Source organism: Lycorma delicatula, chromosome 11, assembly GCF_047948215.1.
Source record: "Lycorma delicatula isolate Av1 chromosome 11, ASM4794821v1, whole genome shotgun sequence".
NCBI lineage: Eukaryota > Metazoa > Arthropoda > Insecta > Hemiptera > Fulgoridae > Lycorma > Lycorma delicatula.
In genome coordinates this window covers 75,723,271-75,740,276 of record NC_134465.1, presented here as the reverse complement: position 1 = coordinate 75,740,276, position 17,006 = coordinate 75,723,271, and the positions used below count along the sequence as shown (strand labels likewise).

Genomic DNA, 17,006 nt, shown 5'->3' with positions numbered 1-17,006 from the left:
TTAGTTAAAATCAATAACAATAGCTAAGTTAAAAACATCAATGAACTAGACAACAAAGCTAACTGAGGTGTATACACTGATTCTTACATAAATGCCAAGCTCAGTAAGGAGAAACTATCCAATTGCACTTTTTGAATGTTAGAAATAAGTATAATATTTTGAAAATTCAATTTATTCTAGAAATAGAGTTGTTGTCTATACTTCCTTATATTACTGTTTGTTGTATTTTAAGTGATAAATGTTAACCGATATAATGTAAATATATTAAATTATTTCATAATAATAAATTTTTGAATGTTTTGAAAAAATAATATACGAGGGTTATTCTTTTTTCAAGGTCCGATCGATCGTGAAATAAAAACCTGCGTAAAAATCAGATGAACCTTTGCGCATATGTGTTGCTCAGTGTCTCTAGTATGACCTTCAATCACGCCGCATCACTTCGTTTAGTTCTGAACATGCAGCTAGCACGCAAACATGTCTACAACAATAGCATCTCCTGCCAAGAGTGAAGTGTGTGTGGTAATTTGATTTCTTCAGGCTGAGGGTTGTAATGCAGCTGAAATTCATCGACGAATAAGTAATGTGTACGGTGAAACTTCAATGAGTGACAGCAAAGTACGACAATGGTGCAGGATGTACAGATGTTCATGATGCAGGTGGTCAGGGAAGGAAGCGAGCTTCAACCAATGATCTTATTGAGCGAGTGGATGAGGCAATTCGAGAAAATCGTCGGTTCACAATTTCTGTATTGAGTGATTCGTTTCCTGAAATTTCAAGGTCAGCTCTCTACACCATTGTGAGTGAGAGACTTCAGTACCGCAAACTGTGTGCGAGATGGGTTCCCAAGATGCTGTTGACGATCACAAAACAATGAGAATGGACGCCTCCCTAACGTTTCTCCAGCGCTACTGCAATGAAGGAGAAGATTTTTTGAACAAAATTGTCACAGGGGACGAAATATGGGTCCATTTCGAAACTGAAGAAACGAAAGAACAATCCAAACAGTGGATGCATTTTCATTCTCCCAGTAAACCAAAGAAGTTCAAGCAAAACTTCTCCAACAGAAAGTGTATGGCTACTGTGTTCTGGGACCGGAATGGAGTTCTCTTGGTGGAATTCATGGAACGTGGCACGACCATCACTGCAGCCTCATACTACGTCACTCTTCAACGTCTACGAAGGCCAATTCAGAATAAGCGGAGAGGAATGTTGTCATCCGGCATTGTATCTCTCCATGACAATGCTCGGCCATACACTGTAGCTGTAACGAAGAAGCTCCTGCAACATTTTCGTTGGGAAGTATTTGATCACCCACCATACAGCCCAGATTTGGCTCCATCCGATTTTCACCTCTTTGCTCACATGAAATGCTGGCTAGGAGGACAACATTTTGGCACAGACATCGAGCTGCAGACCAGCGTAGAAACATGGCTGAAACACAGGCGGCTCCGTTCTATGACGAGGGTATTGGAAAGTTGGTACCACGCTACGACAAATGTCTAAATCGGAGTGGCGACTATGTAGAGAAATAGCGTAACTATGTAAGTACTTGTTACAAATAAAAAATTTTTTATTTTCAGTGTGGTTTTAATTTCGTGACCGATCGGACCTTGAAAAAAAAATAACCCTTGTATAATAAAAAAAAACTCACTTGTTACTGTGGCATTATCATCAATGTCATTACTATTGCAATTACTATCACTAAATTCACTAGATTCTCCCTGCTTCTTTTTTAACTGATTTACTGCAGTTTGTTGCTGTTTACTACCTACTAACATAATGAACAATAACATAAAAAAAAATTATTATTTTATAATCCAACAATAACATAAAGAACACTTTTTCAATTTGGTACAAACAGCAATGTAAAAATGAACCACAATATAATCTCATAAGTCAACCAAACTTTACCCAAAAGAAGTTATGTTAATGGATCAAAAACAGAGAGGTGAAGAATTAATTTTGGGATAAGAATTTAATGCTGAAATTACATTTAAATTTTACAAAGTGTTCTTCAAATCATACATTTTGTTTGTAAATACTAGCACACTAAATAATTTAAGCACTTTAATTAGTTAATTACATATTTTTAACTTAAAGTATACTTAAAAAGTCATTTTGGGAACGCGTCACAAACAATTTTTTATGATTTAAGTTTAAAACGATATAAAATGGAACATGCAATTTTTTTGTAGTGCTCTGTAGACATTAATATGACATATTTTTATTATTTAAGGATAACAATGCTCAAATGATTAAAATTGTAGATTTATTGCATTTTCAAACGTTTCTGACATTTGAAAAGTCATTTTGTGAATATGCCCATAGTTTGGCCAAATGTTGTAACTAGTTATGCTAGTTAGTGCTAGTGAGCAGTCATGTGAAGTTTTGTCAACAAAGAAGTCAATATTTTAGTGATTTCTGTATTCAATAATATTTTTTTCTGGTAAGTTCTTTTCAATTCATCATTTGTGTAGCATACTTCAATTGTTTATCATTACAAGAACGCTATTTTTCATTTATTTTGCCAATAACATTACGTGTTTTGCGATATTCTTTATAATATTTTGTATCTTAATTGATAACCTTGAAAGTTGGCATTCAAGATGGCGTTATTTCAATATAAAGATGATCATTATGTCAAATCATCATTTCAGGAAAAGGTCATTTTGGGAATGTACTTAGACAATGATGCACGTTCCTGGAATGATTAATTCATCCTCAGAATGATGTTTGATCTTTACAAGTGTGAAAAGTATTTGATTTTGTTATTTTATGTAAATTTTGTTTGTTTCAGTGACACGATGGAGAAAGATAAAAATAAAAAAAGACCAAAAAGCAGATAAACAATAACAGTTCAGCTTACTTCAGACAACATGAAAAGGCTAATGTGAGGAAATTCAAATTTCTAGGTAAAAAAGACAGAGAATACTATCAAAGAAAAAAAGTTGAAAGACTAAATCTATAAGTGAAATAACTGAAAGAAAAGTCAAGAGAGAAAAGTATGGAAGAAAAATTCACAGAAATATAGAAAGAAAAAAGATTGCTGGTAAATATATTAAATAATAGCCCTCCAGAAACTAACAATGAAAGCGAAAATAATCCTGGTTCTTACGCATCACAAAGTTTAAAAAGAAAAAATGTGAAAATAAATAGATCTAAGGCATACAGAACTATAAAAAGAAAAAACTCAAATCAGCAATATACAATGAAACATAGTCTGCAAAAAAATTGTGAGAAATAAAACAGCACGCAGAGAGAGAGAAGCAAAGAAAAAGATTGATTTGTCTAATAGAAACATCAACGAGTTAATGACTGTTCTCTCATTTCTGAAGTAAAAAGGAAATTATTGTTTGGCGAGGTTTTAGTATCTCAGCTAAAAGAGAACTCTGAAAAGTTACTGAAAAATTCTAAAGAAAGGGAGGTATTTCAGAAGTGCGTGAGTGGCAGTCGAATTAAAAAAATATTGCTTTAATAAAGTATCTTTTAAACTATCTAATAAAAATCTTTTGCTGCAGAACAAGGACAACCGAAATATTTTAGTTTCTGACAGAAAGCCTCAAACATTCCTGATCAGTAAAAGTGTTCATGAAAAAATTCAGGTTTAAAATTCAGTTAAAAGTTTCTGTAGAATTGGCTTTAAGTGACCCCAAACAGCATGGAGCCTGATGGTCAAGATTATTACTCACAGTTGCAAACGGCCAGTCTGTATCAAATCATTATTTTTCAAGTAAAAGATGCCTGTGTGGAAGGTAAGTTGGCCTTTAGATGCTCCAAAGTGTATAGACTGTATTTCTTTTGCATATTTAGTCATACAATTTTCAGCAATTTAGTCATACAATTTTGAAAAAGATGATGTTAGAAGAATGTGTCCTGGTGAAAAATACTGTATCAAAGGAGGAAAACAAAAGCGTTTGCTTTTAGATAGTGTAAAGAATTTACATGCTAAATTTGTCACTACAACAGCAATCGAATTGTCCTATGCTACTCTTCTAAGAGAAAAGGCATATTGGGTTGTGTCTCTCAAATAAAAGATTGTGGCGCTTGTGCATAAAACATGAACATTTTTAGTTCAAACTGAACAAACTGAACAGAGATTGGGTGATTTGGAATACAATTCTACATCAACAATGATGATTCAAGCATACAACTGTGATGGTACCTCGTATGATTGTATGTTTGGTACATGTTTGACTTGTGGAAAAATTGAATTGGACCCTGGCAGCAATGAAGATGCAGTAGATTACTGTCAGTGGCAAGTGACAAAAAAGACAGAATAAAAGGGGAGAAGAAAGTTGTGAAGATTTACTAAAAAATGTTACTGTTACAAGCTCAGTGAAGGATCTGAAAAAATCCATAGCTGAAGATATTTTTGATATAAAAAAACATGTTTATGGCATGAATGAAAACTTTAAGGCAGAGCGAGAAGTTCAAGATCCTTTAGTTGAGACACAGATTTAGGTACAAATAGATTTTGTTTTGCTGAAAATTGTATGACTAAATATGCAAAAGAAATACAGTCTATGCACTTTGGAGCATCTAAACGCCAACTTACCTTCCACACAGGCATCTTTTACTTGAAAAATAATGATTTGATACAGACTGGCCGTTTGCAACTGTGAGTAATAATCTTGACCATCAGGCTCATGCTGTTTGGGGTCACTTAAAGCCAATTCTACAGAAACTTTTAAGTACAAGAGAAGGTGTCCAAACTCATCATATGTTTTCAGATGGTCCTACCCCGTAGTATCTAAACCGTACAGACATTTACTTATGGATAAACACTCTGATGGACCATTTTCCACAAATTACATCTGCATCTTGGACTTACAGCAAGCCTGGACACAGTAAAGGACCAATGGGTGGTGTAGGTGGCTTACTAAAGAAGAGAGCTGATGATTACGTTTTAAAAGGAAAAGATGTCCAAACAGCTCCATATTTTATCAATTATTTGATAAGTCAATGGTTTTAGTTCAAGAAGTTACCAAAGACAAAAACAAGGCTGTGAAGAACTCATTACCTGAAAAATTGGATGCCATACATGGAATCATGAATGTAACTAAAATAACGTGACAGAAAGCATTGGACGTACTGATATCATATCAGCATGTGAGATTTTTGAAGACAGTAACATTGGAGGCTTTTGCAAGGACTATCCAAAATAAAGAACCAGAAGTTCCTATAGACATGGAAGTTTCTCAAGAACCACTGTCTTTGAAATTTAATAGAGCAAGCATTTACCATGACGTGTATGGTACCAGCAGCTCAGATGAAGAAAATTTGTGAACACTTTCAGACTGAGTCCATGGATGTGAAACGAACTTCATGCTGTTAAATCCCAAGATCAGGATAAGGAAAATTTATAACCTAATTTAATTTTTCCTATGGTATTTTTGCTCATAAACGTACTGACCAAAAGAAAAAAAAACCCGTTATGTATAGATATGCTGCAATTGCAAGGACCTCAGTTGATGAAGATGGTGATGTAAAAGTCACCTTTTTACGTTGTCAGTGTAATTCGGCCAAGATGTTTAAAACTGAAGAAAACGTTTTGTATATTGCTTTTCACCAAATCGTGAAAATTCTTTCGATCCCTCAATCGCATAAAAAAGGCAGAGGTAATTTTTATTATTTTCAAGAAGACATTGATATTTTTGAGAAATAAACACTTTTTTGATTCCTATTTACTTTTAATTCCTACCCATTTAAGAATTTTGTTTTTTTAAAAACAAAATTCTAATAAATAAAATGTTTAAAAAATATACGCATATTAAAAACTGTCATAGTTTATTAGATTGTACAAGTGTAAAAGTGTGATAGTCGATTTTTGTAAAATTGATGTCAACTTTCGATCTCTATTAGTTTTATTTGTAAGATGCAATTGACCAAAGTGTATCTTAAGTACTATAAAGATTTGATTTTGATGAGATGTGTATTATTTGTGCCATTTAACATTACAATCTTAACTGTTGATCATAATTGTCATTCAAAGAATGCTGTTGTCGTTCAGGAAACATCACTGTTGTTTACAGGAACATTGGAAAAAATCAAATAATTCTGTATTTATTTATATATCAGTTAAAATTTCTATAAAGATAAATAAATATTTTACCAACTTACAACTTCATATGACTCTCTCTAAGTACGGCTTAATGAACTTGACTATACAAAAATCCATACAGATTGGTTTTTATATCTCAATCTCCATTTTCTCCAATTAATAATTGCATATTTTACAATTTTAAATTATTATTGTAGTGTTACATTCTAAACACCATTCCTTTTCTAAATTTTTAAAAACCGTTCCCGAAATGACTATTAACAATTTTATGCAATTCCTATAGAAAAAATAACTATTTGCTTCGCCATTTTCAAAATAATTTTAGGACATATATGTTGCTTATTCTGTAAATTAAAATTAATGTTCAAATGTAAATAATTTTTTTGAAAATTTGGAATCCGAAAATGCTCATCTCTCTTCCTCTGATTTTGACTATTGTAGAGCAACTTAATGTCAATTTTTTTAAAACTAACAATTTGTAAAATTACTCATTTTATTATAATTAATATTAATAGATGTAAAATCTATTATAACATTAATAGATGTAAAAAATGTAATCTAACAGTGCTCTGGATTTGAATATCATTGAAGTTAGTATTTCTTTACAAAATTAATTTCTTGATAAAAAAAAACATTAATAGTAAATAGATGTAAAAAATGTAATCTAACAGTGCTCTGGATTTGAATATCATTGAAGTTAGCATTTTTACAAAATTATTTTCTTGATAAAAAAAAACATAAATAGCAACTGGTTTTTAAATCTGTAGTAACAAAAATAATAAATAATAACACAGATATTCACCTGAATGATATGAATGTAACAGTGATGCAACACAGATACAGGTTTAACTTTATTATAAAAAGTAAATGTATACCTGAATTCCCAATTATTTTCCATTATCAGTTAAGATAAGGTATAAATATTTTTTAAATAAAATAATTGAGATCATTAAATTAATAAAAGTTAACAGTATTAAATTAATTAAATTAACATCTTTTCACCATATATTACAACTAAAAAATATTATAAAAATGTTTTTAATGGGTAAGATGTTTTAATGTAAGCATCTTAAATGATACTGGAGAATATAAAGATAGGGACAGAAGAGGAATGGAGAAAGGAATGAGTCAAAATGATGTCACTAACTCCACGGCTAACCTAAGAAGAGAAAAGTGATGCAACATAGAAAAAAAAATACTAAGATTAAATTACAACAATAAAACATAAATACACGTACCAGAGTTCATCGAGTTAATTATTCCATTATTTGTAACTAACTCTTCAACAGCCTTTTCAATATTACCATTATGTTTTTTTAAAGCTAGCAGAGCCATTTGAGGATCATAACCAAGGGAAGACACCTACAAAACAAGAAAATAGTAATCGATAATAAAAAAATAAAATAACAAAGTAAATAATAGTAATAACTTATAAGTAATAACTAAAAATTATAAGTACTGGGTGTACAAAAACGAAAATATTTTTTGTTTATAATTTGTTATATATCTCTTGGATTAGGTGCACAATGTTGATTTAAGGTTACAATAAAAGAGTAAAAAGGGCAGTTTTAGTTAAATTTTCTGTTTTGCAGTTTGCTAAATATGAATCTTCAGTACAGTTCAACATGTATTTTGTAGAAAGTTTAATTGTGATCTTGCAAATGACAATATCATTTGTTGATACAATAATAAGTTTGAAAAGAGTAAGGGACAACCAAGGGTGTCTGAAGAAAATGTTCAATGTGTCAGGAAGTTTTTCCAATGTAATCCTAAAAATCTATTAGGAAGGCGCTCTGGTTGTGAATTAATGATGCTGGTGATTACAGTGTGGTAATGCTTACATATGTGTCCGTACTGTTTATAGCTATTATAGGCTTTGAAGTCTACTGACTGTGCTGCATGTGCCAACTTCGCATTGAAATGTTGCATGAAGAGGTTCATGATGACTTTCTTGATCATATTGTATTAAGTGGTGAGTCGACATTTCATTTTAATGGAAAAGTTAAAACATAATAATTGTATCTGGGAGTTAGAAAATCCGAACAAACCCTTACAATGCGAAAGGGACTCCCTGTAATTAAATGTTTGTCTGATATCCTGATGGCAAGTTTAGAGGTCATTCTTTTTCATTCAAGCAAGCGTAACAGGAATTGTTTATTAGATATGCTATGTACATGACTCTTTTGTTGATTACAAGGTGGACCAGAGAATATTATTTGATAGTATAAGGTGCACAAGGCATAACTCTATTTGGGATTGACTGAATGACATTTTCCCCAACTGCTGGACTTGTCAGCATGGACCCAATGACAGAACTTGTTTACATCTAAAGTCATCTGATTTGACCTCATATGATTTTTTTCTTTGGGGTTTTATAAAGAATTTTGTCCATTGGCCTCAACTACATTTAATCTATTTGATTTGAGGCAAAAAGGGTTGAAAGAGATATTTCTATTACACCAGACATGATGATTAAAATATAGCATGAACTCTCCTATGGTTGGATGTGTGCTGCATGACAAAAGGTACTCACATTGAACACTTGCTGGGAAAAACTGTCAGAATTACTATTTCATTTTACTTATGATTCATTATTGTAAGTCTTTCTGAATGTCCTATATATTACATAATATTACGTTAGCAGTAGACCATGAGTTACTGATCATATCCATTCACATTGGTCAAATTCTTCTCTGACATATACCTTACTTAAAATATCTGCTGTACGTGAATTTTTATTCTTACATCTCAATAGAGGTGTTAGGAAAGGATGCTGCCTCTTACTAAGACTGTTCAACATTTACATAGAAGATATGATAAGGAATATATTAGAAGAAAAAAGAAAGAGGAATGTATAGGAGCACGAAAAAGAAGATGCATAAGGTTTGCTAATGATATGATAATTCTAACTGATATCAATCTGGAGGTAGGAAAGAAAGAGTACTGAATGAAAATAAATATAATACAACCTAAAGTAATCGAAATAAACAAGAAAGAGCGATTAGTAATACGAACAAGTGAAGGAAAGATAGAAAAAAAATTAAAATAAAAAAATGAAGAGGTGTCAAATTAAAAGTAATATTCATATGTACGCAAAATCATTATATATTTTTCCATCTAATTTGATCAGTAGCATAATTTTAATTTTATTACCAAATAAAAAAAATCAATGTTGAAGGTGTGGGAGTAATGCTAGTTTATGCATTTGTTTGCATGTGATATTAGTTTATCCATGAAGTGTTATTTACTTGTATAATAATTCTTTTAAAGTGACTAAAAGATAAATTGTAATGTTAGTCCAGTAGCAAAAAATCATGCATGTACAGTATCTATGATTTGGGTTATAAATTAATACCAAATTTTCTGTTGATGGTAACATTTCAAACGACTTAAAAATGAATATACATCTGATAACATTTAAATAAGCTCTGAAACAGAATATAATTGTAAATAACAATCCAGGGATCTATGTCATAATCAACCTCAAATAATACATCTGATTGCAAAGACCCTGTAAAAGTGAGAAACAATGCTTAATTCAGTCAAGCAGGGGAATTTAAATTGTATTTCGTTCTGAATAATTTTTATTTATTTTTTTATAACAGGTACAAAGATATAAAAATAAAAAAAATATTGTATAGAAACTTTTTTAACTTTTTATTAATATTCACATTTTTAAGTTATATCTTTCATTTATATTTACTTTACATTATCTTCTATATATAATGATTGTTTAACAATCAAAATTTCAATCTAATTTTTAGATTTTTATTTCTGTTAACAGTTCTTGAATAATTTATCTTTAATAATTTTACTATAATCCTTTTTTATATGTACATAAATACACAAAAATACTGTAGTGCAGTTGAAATCAGAATTTTGGCAAAAAAACAACAGTTTGCTTTAATATTCTTTATACAACATGATCAAAATGCTCTTAATCTGCAATATAATTAAAAGGTTTTCATAAAGAATCCTAATTATTTTTGTAATAAACTTCTTTTAAAATAAAAATTAGAGTTGTGAAAACCATATATATAAATATATAATATATATAATCAGAAAGTTGAGCTTTAGCAAATGGTAGCTAATTCACAAGGAGCACACAATCACTTCCAAATATAACACATGTAAACAAGTACAGCTTCAATCATGTATCCTGGTTATTTGAAAACCATGTCTGAAAAGAAGTTATTCATTTTAAATTACTGGAAATGTACTCTAGTATTTAAACAGGTTCCAAAATACGATAAAATTACTAACTTTTATGAGGGCTATTTGGATAATAAATTCAGAATAGTTATTGAAAAACAGAAACTGATAAAATAAAAAAATAAAATTTGTTATATATATCTTAGTTATTTTTCTACATAATTGCTGTCCAAATTAAGGCACATGTGATATATGTAAACAAATTTTTGAATACCCTTGTCATAAAACTCTAACATCTGTGAATTAAGCCAGGTATAATGTTTTTCAACTTCTCGTCATTTTCAAAACATTGCGTCACTAACCATTTTCCATTTTTGAGAAAAGGTGATATCACTGGAAGCCAAATCAGGGCTGTATATGGAGGATGGTTAAACATCTCCCATTTGATACTGTTGATTTAGGGTTGAGTGCATACGGCAGTATGCAGATTGCCGTTGTCATGAAGAAAACAATGCTTGAACTCAGCATGCTGTGTTGTTTGTTTTGTATGACCTTTTTCAATTTCTGCAACGTCTCACAATAAGTTTCAGGATTATTTCAGTTCAAGGTTATTTAGAAATTAACTTCTAGGACTCGGTATTGTGAGGAGTTGAAAAACAGTGTTGTTACCTGGATTAATTCAGACAGTAGAGTTTTATGATGAGGGTATTCAAAAACTTGTTTACAGATATGACAAGTACCTTAATTTAGATGGCAATTATGAAGAAAAGTAGCTAAATAAAAATAATAACATATATATATATATATATATATATATATATATAATTTATAATAAATTTACTTATTTATTGGTGTTTTTTTTTTAAAAACGATTCGGAAGTTACTTTCTGAACAGCCCTCATAGAACTTACATTTCAAAAAAATATATTTCCCTTTTAAAACAAAATTATAAAGTTTCATTTGGAGATAAAGATTGCATATCCTTTTATAAAATGTTCTGAGATTTTATGTGATAAAGTTTCTTTAATTTACTGGAACTGTAAGGTAACAAGAAACAATCTATGACTTTAATTCAGCTTCTAAAAGGTGACTTACTTTGATGGTAAACAAACTTTTATATTGTAATCTGCTTCAGCCTTTTGGTTAACTGCCAAAATGCTATTACTTGGATCCTTCAAAATAAAACATCCTTAATATCAGTGGAATTTAACATTTTTTCCAGAAACAGTAGTTGAAGAATGATAGATAAAAAAAGGAAATAAAGGAAAGTTCAAAGAATCAGGACATCTGAAATGTAAATGTTAGGTTGAAATCAATATGCAGCAATAATTGTTTCAAAACAAAAAAGAAAAAGTTAAATAACAGGTTTTTATTCATTCAGCAGATAATTAAAAACCATGAATTAAACCAATATGCTTACCTGATTAATAAGTTCTTTAAAAAAAGGACTGTCAATATTGCCAGACAATGTCGCTTGCAATAACTCTGGTTGTTGATGTATTAAATTTATTGCATCATTTACAGCATTATTAGTGTGCCTTAAAGCTTCGATCGCCATAAAACGAGAAAATCCCATCGCTTCTAACTGTTTAACTAGTCTAGATTCCACATACTGTTGACCATCTGAACAAAGACCCAATATTTTCTTTTCCCTAGAGGAAGAAATAAAAATTAAAAATAATGAAAACTGCTTCATTGTAACATAAATATTACAATATACAGCAGTTATTAATCCTGGACCTAATCAATAATACTAACTGTATTATTCATATAAGTGTCTCATTGAACTGGTATGGTCATTAGTTATTAATAAATAGCAGCAAACTAACTTTAACTTGAAAGCTCTAAGAGAACAACTTTATTAAATGTCACTTTGGCTGTTGATCTTATTTCATATCTTCTCAACTATTTAATATTTAACAATATAAACTATTTATATTTTATTTTCTAAACTATTTACACTAGGGTTGAGTACTTTCAGTCAGCAATCAAATTTAATATGGCACTGAATTTTTTTAATGGTTTTGTCAGTCATAGTGGTTTTTGGGATGTCCTGAGCATTCAACATCTTGAATGGAATATATACGACCATGTTTAAATTCAGCAGCCCACTTTTCTACAGTCAAAAATGAAAGGGAAGAATCTTTTTAAGTGGAAGCTAACTCTTCTTTTAAAACAAAGTACTTTACATCAGCTTGAACTTCAACTTTAACTATGTTATCATTATCATTGTCATTGTTGATAATAAGCATACATTATTAAAATATTCTATCAAGCAGCATGTATGCTATGTAAACTTCTATATTAAGATTTCATAGAACACTAATTTTGACTATAAGTATGAAACTTTCTTATTTTATAAGTAAAATTTAATAGATTGCTTTACTTTATAACATTTAATTATACAAGGAAGAGGTAATGTCTACATACTTACTTAAGGTACTATATTATAAAAAACAATATCAGCAAAATAAGTTTTTTTATAATGAGATGTATAAAAGAAAAAATCTTCTTCCATCACACTTACTTTTCTTTTTCTCTAATTTCCTCCCGTTCTTGTCTTCTTTTTTGTATATATTCGACAGCTGAATTTACACAACCATTAGTAGCTCGTAGACCAATTCTGGCTTCAGCTGGAGTAAAACCTAAGAAAAATATGAAATATTAAGTAATAGATTATTAGTATAAGTAACTTCTATTATGTGGGGGCTTGTTTTTAATACAAGGGACTCAATCAAAACTATTCTGTTCAATGAGATTGAAAAGCTGATAATTCCACAATATATGAAACATTTCACAGACCAACTTCTGATATTTGATAGTTGTAGAGTAGATATAAAAAAAATGTAACAGCCCAGGCTGCATTTAACAAATCAGTTTTATAGATAACTGTTGTTAAACAATGTTGGGTGCAGTTTCTCATGTTGGTATTTACTTGTTGTTGAGTTTACACATGTTGGTATTTACCAATTGGATCATGCCGTGACATTTTGACTGAAAAATTGAACATGCATTGAGTTACAGCAAAGTTTGTTCCTCATTTGATGACCAAACAGCAGAAAAAACATCAAGTGGACGTTTGTCGGCAACTTCTTGAAGAACCCAATGATGATGTAACATTCATGCAAAGGATCATAATGGGTGATGAAAGTTGGTTATGGCTATGACATTGAAACAAAAGTTCAATCGTTAAAAAATCACACCTTACAAAAACTGCTACCAGCACTTAAACACGTTGCACTGAAATAACAATAACACGAAAACTAAATGAGAAATAAACAATCCAAGAACATGTGCTTACAGAGGAGATTATGTGAAACACAATGCTGCCAACCACATGTCACTAAATATCTCCACTGGGGCATGTAATTAAAAACGTTTGTTTATTTTCTGAGTAGACCTCATATGAAGCATACACAAAGAAAAGAAAAATGCAGGAAGCATTTGAAGAATGAACATGCAAGAGATTGGAGAAGATTAAAGGACAGACTAAATGAAAAATGAAATTATGGGAAGAGTAAACAAGAATAGAACATAATAAAAACAATTAAAAATAGTAAAGCTGACTGTAATGTGTCATGAAAGGAGAATTGGTTAAAATAGTAGAAAGTCTAATGGAAATGGGAGCTCTTGGGATTGTAAGTTTAGTAGGAAACAGATGAGAATGGAGATGAACATGTTGCAAGGAACGTGGCTCAAGGTTCATCATATAAAAATGATGTGAACATATCATGTATCATCTACATCAGTTTATTATAATATTTAATTATATTAATCATCAACAAAGATAAGGAATACTGATTATACATCAGATACATTTTACTGTAGATTTACAAATTTTTCAAACCTAAACAAATAAATATTAATTTTCAGTATTATTGATTTCACTGCGGAACTAGTATAGAAATCCATTAACAAATAGCAAATGGTATATAATCCAAATTAATATATAACTTCATGTAGTCATCATATTTCGATAATATTTTGTCCATAATGTAATAGCGGGGTTTCAAATAGTCATTGTTTTGGAATAACCATGATAAAGTCATGAAGTATACATAAAAATATTCTTTCAAGAATCTAGGAGTCACAGGGCAACTCCTTTAGTTGTCCTGCAGATAGCAAGACAGTATTCATTTTATTGCAATAAAGACAGAGAATGTCTAGTGTAATAATCAAAATGCTATAGTGATCCATTCTTTTAAATGGCTCAAATTTCAAATTTGAACAGGAAATACTTGTTATTTGCGTAAATGAAGTCGACGATTCAAATGTATCACCTTTGGAGCTGAAATGTTATTACTCTGATCAGAAGATCCAGGCAAAGAACACACAGATGTATCACAACTACCGTTCTCACAACTGTTGATCAAAGATTTAGTCTGTAGAGTCAAAGTACCACCAGGAGATAAAAAAGCTTTCAGTAAAGGCTGAGAATTACTTATCTTAATTATTTCATTACACTGCTTGCTTTATTGTGCAAAGTCACAATAGCCTTTCAGCCTATATTGCCATGTCCAAAAAGTTTTTTTACACACATCACAAAAAACATGTATCTCTCTTCTCAACAAACTGAATTTTGGTTGTAAGTTTATATCTAACCACTGATCATTAAACGGCCTTTTTTATGCTATTTAAAAGCAATTAATTACTAAAAATACAAAAAAGAAATTCATAGTGGTTTTAGAGAAATTTCCAAAAACAGTTAACAACCTTTAAATTTTTCAATGGTAACCTTTTGTTAAAATGTCACCAGTGAATAAATTAACTGCAATTAGGAATATACCTCCTTTAATATAAAATAATAATTGGGGGAATGTAAGTAAGAACAGGACATGTTAATGGCTGCTTGAAGCACGTAGTTGCAAAGTGCTGGGTGATTGAGGTTATTTTAGGTCATATTATGCAGAATTGTAATCTCTTGAAATCACTTTTCATTAATACATATAGAATGATGCAAAATTTAAAAATAAACCACAACATGAAGAACACATCGTCCTACATTATGAGTTAAATCTTATGGTTTATGAGTATGTCAATACTCATAAACCGTAAGATACATTTAACGATTGTTTCCCAGATTCTATATTACATTTCATTAAATTTTTTTTTAAATATACTTTTTCGTATATATAATTTAAAATATTTTAAATAATCATGGTGACCAAAGTTTTATTAATCCTGATTTTACAGAACTATCTTATAAAATCGTTTTTTTCAATTTCTTAGTTTAATTAACAAAGAATAAATGTAACAGATAAATAAATAATTATTATTAAAAAAATGTCTTACGTACCAAATTCAACAAGTTCACAAAGGCTTGTGTCATCAACTTTAAGTAAAGCTAATTCATGCTGTGTTTCTTCAAGAATTTTTCTAGCTTCAGAATGTTTATTTTGATGAAATAAAACGATACCTTGAAGTAAATGTAATCTCATTAGAAGTGCTGACTCATTTCCTAAAAAAAAAAAAAATATTTAAATAAATATAATTACAAATAGCATGAGAAAATGTTAAAAGATTTTCCAGCAGATAAATTTAATCAGCTAGGAAATTTTGACAGGTGAATGAAACCGTTCTGAAAATTTTAATTACAAAATATAAAAATGGGTAAATCCATCTTAATAAATGATTAAAAAATGTAGTTTGCTTAAAAACTGCTATAGGTCTTGTTAAATTTTACATTAGGAAAAAGATATTATATTTTTCCCTTTACATCATTAATACAAATTCCATAAACAATTCAAATTCCCTGTACACTATTTTTGCAGAAAAATTACACAATGATGTAACAGGGATGATAAAATTTCATGATTATGTTTCTAAGTTGATTATAAAACTAAACAAAATTAGTGAAACTAAATAAGGTTTTTATTTTAAAGGTGAATAAATATATAGTTAGAATCTTGCAATTTTATGTTCCATGCTAACTGTCTACTTAAATAAAAATAATATTTTCAAAACTTATAAATATTTATAAATAAAAGGATAACCCCAGTACAAAAATGTTGATTCATATTTTATAATTATGATAATGTACTACTATGCCAGTTTTGAGATTGAATTGTATCAAATATCAGCTCCCTGACAAATCATTAAGTTACAATAACTAATATAAGTGTAAGTTAAATGAGAATAAAAGAAAATATACAAAAAAAAAAAAATACCCCGTAAATCATAAACTTAATAGAAATTTTTCCCAGTATATAAATTCTTGCTTCAAAAAAGTTTTATAAGGATAAAACCATAGTATGTAGTGAAGTTAAAATAGGATTTGCAAAATAAAAAAAAAAATTATTTTAACCATCTTTTTTTTCCAATCTGATTCAAAACTGAATAAAAAAGTAAGATGCTAATAAACAACAGAATTAATAATGCATGTAGTGAATTGAAGAGATTTAGCTGCAGAATGAAAATGAATAAAAGTTAAAATTAAAATTAAAGTACAAATGAGGTTGTCAATTTTAACTGATTGTGAAAAATCCAATCAATGCCAAAAATAATTTTACAGTATGCAACATTATAACCACTGTTAGTACGGACACTGAATATAAATTAACCGATGACTTTTGATTAGTTACTTTCGCTATATTTATAGTTTTTTCCAGTTATTTTACTGTAATATTTGCAATAAATATTCAATGAAATTAATAACTGAAAAGTATGATGTTCAAAGTGTACTTGCTAGGCAATAACTTGGTAAGTAATGTCCCTAATCAACACTCTTCCAATAATTATACTGACTGTCATTTAATGTGGGTGCTGATTTTAAAACAGAATGATTTATGAA

General features: G+C 29.7%; 1 protein-coding gene across 7 annotated transcripts in view; it reads right to left on the bottom strand.

Annotated features, from left to right (window-relative positions):
• The window catches only part of LOC142332538 (NEDD8 ultimate buster 1-like), a 63,060-nt gene that overhangs the window by 18,818 nt on the left and 27,236 nt on the right, over positions 1–17,006 (bottom strand). For 4 of the 7 annotated variants that reach the window (XM_075378986.1, XM_075378988.1, XM_075378991.1 and 1 more), the window contains exons 7-11: positions 15,513–15,674; positions 12,744–12,861; positions 11,637–11,868; positions 7,303–7,426; positions 1,655–1,774 (exon numbers count right to left, since the gene is read on the bottom strand). In XM_075378986.1, coding sequence (XP_075235101.1) covers positions 1,655–1,774; positions 7,303–7,426; positions 11,637–11,868; positions 12,744–12,861; positions 15,513–15,674 — 756 coding nt within the window. The remainder of the gene's footprint in view (positions 1–1,654; positions 1,775–7,302; positions 7,427–11,636; positions 11,869–12,743; positions 12,862–15,512; positions 15,675–17,006) is intronic. The other 3 variants (XM_075378992.1, XM_075378989.1, XM_075378987.1) reach the window with 2 other exon arrangements.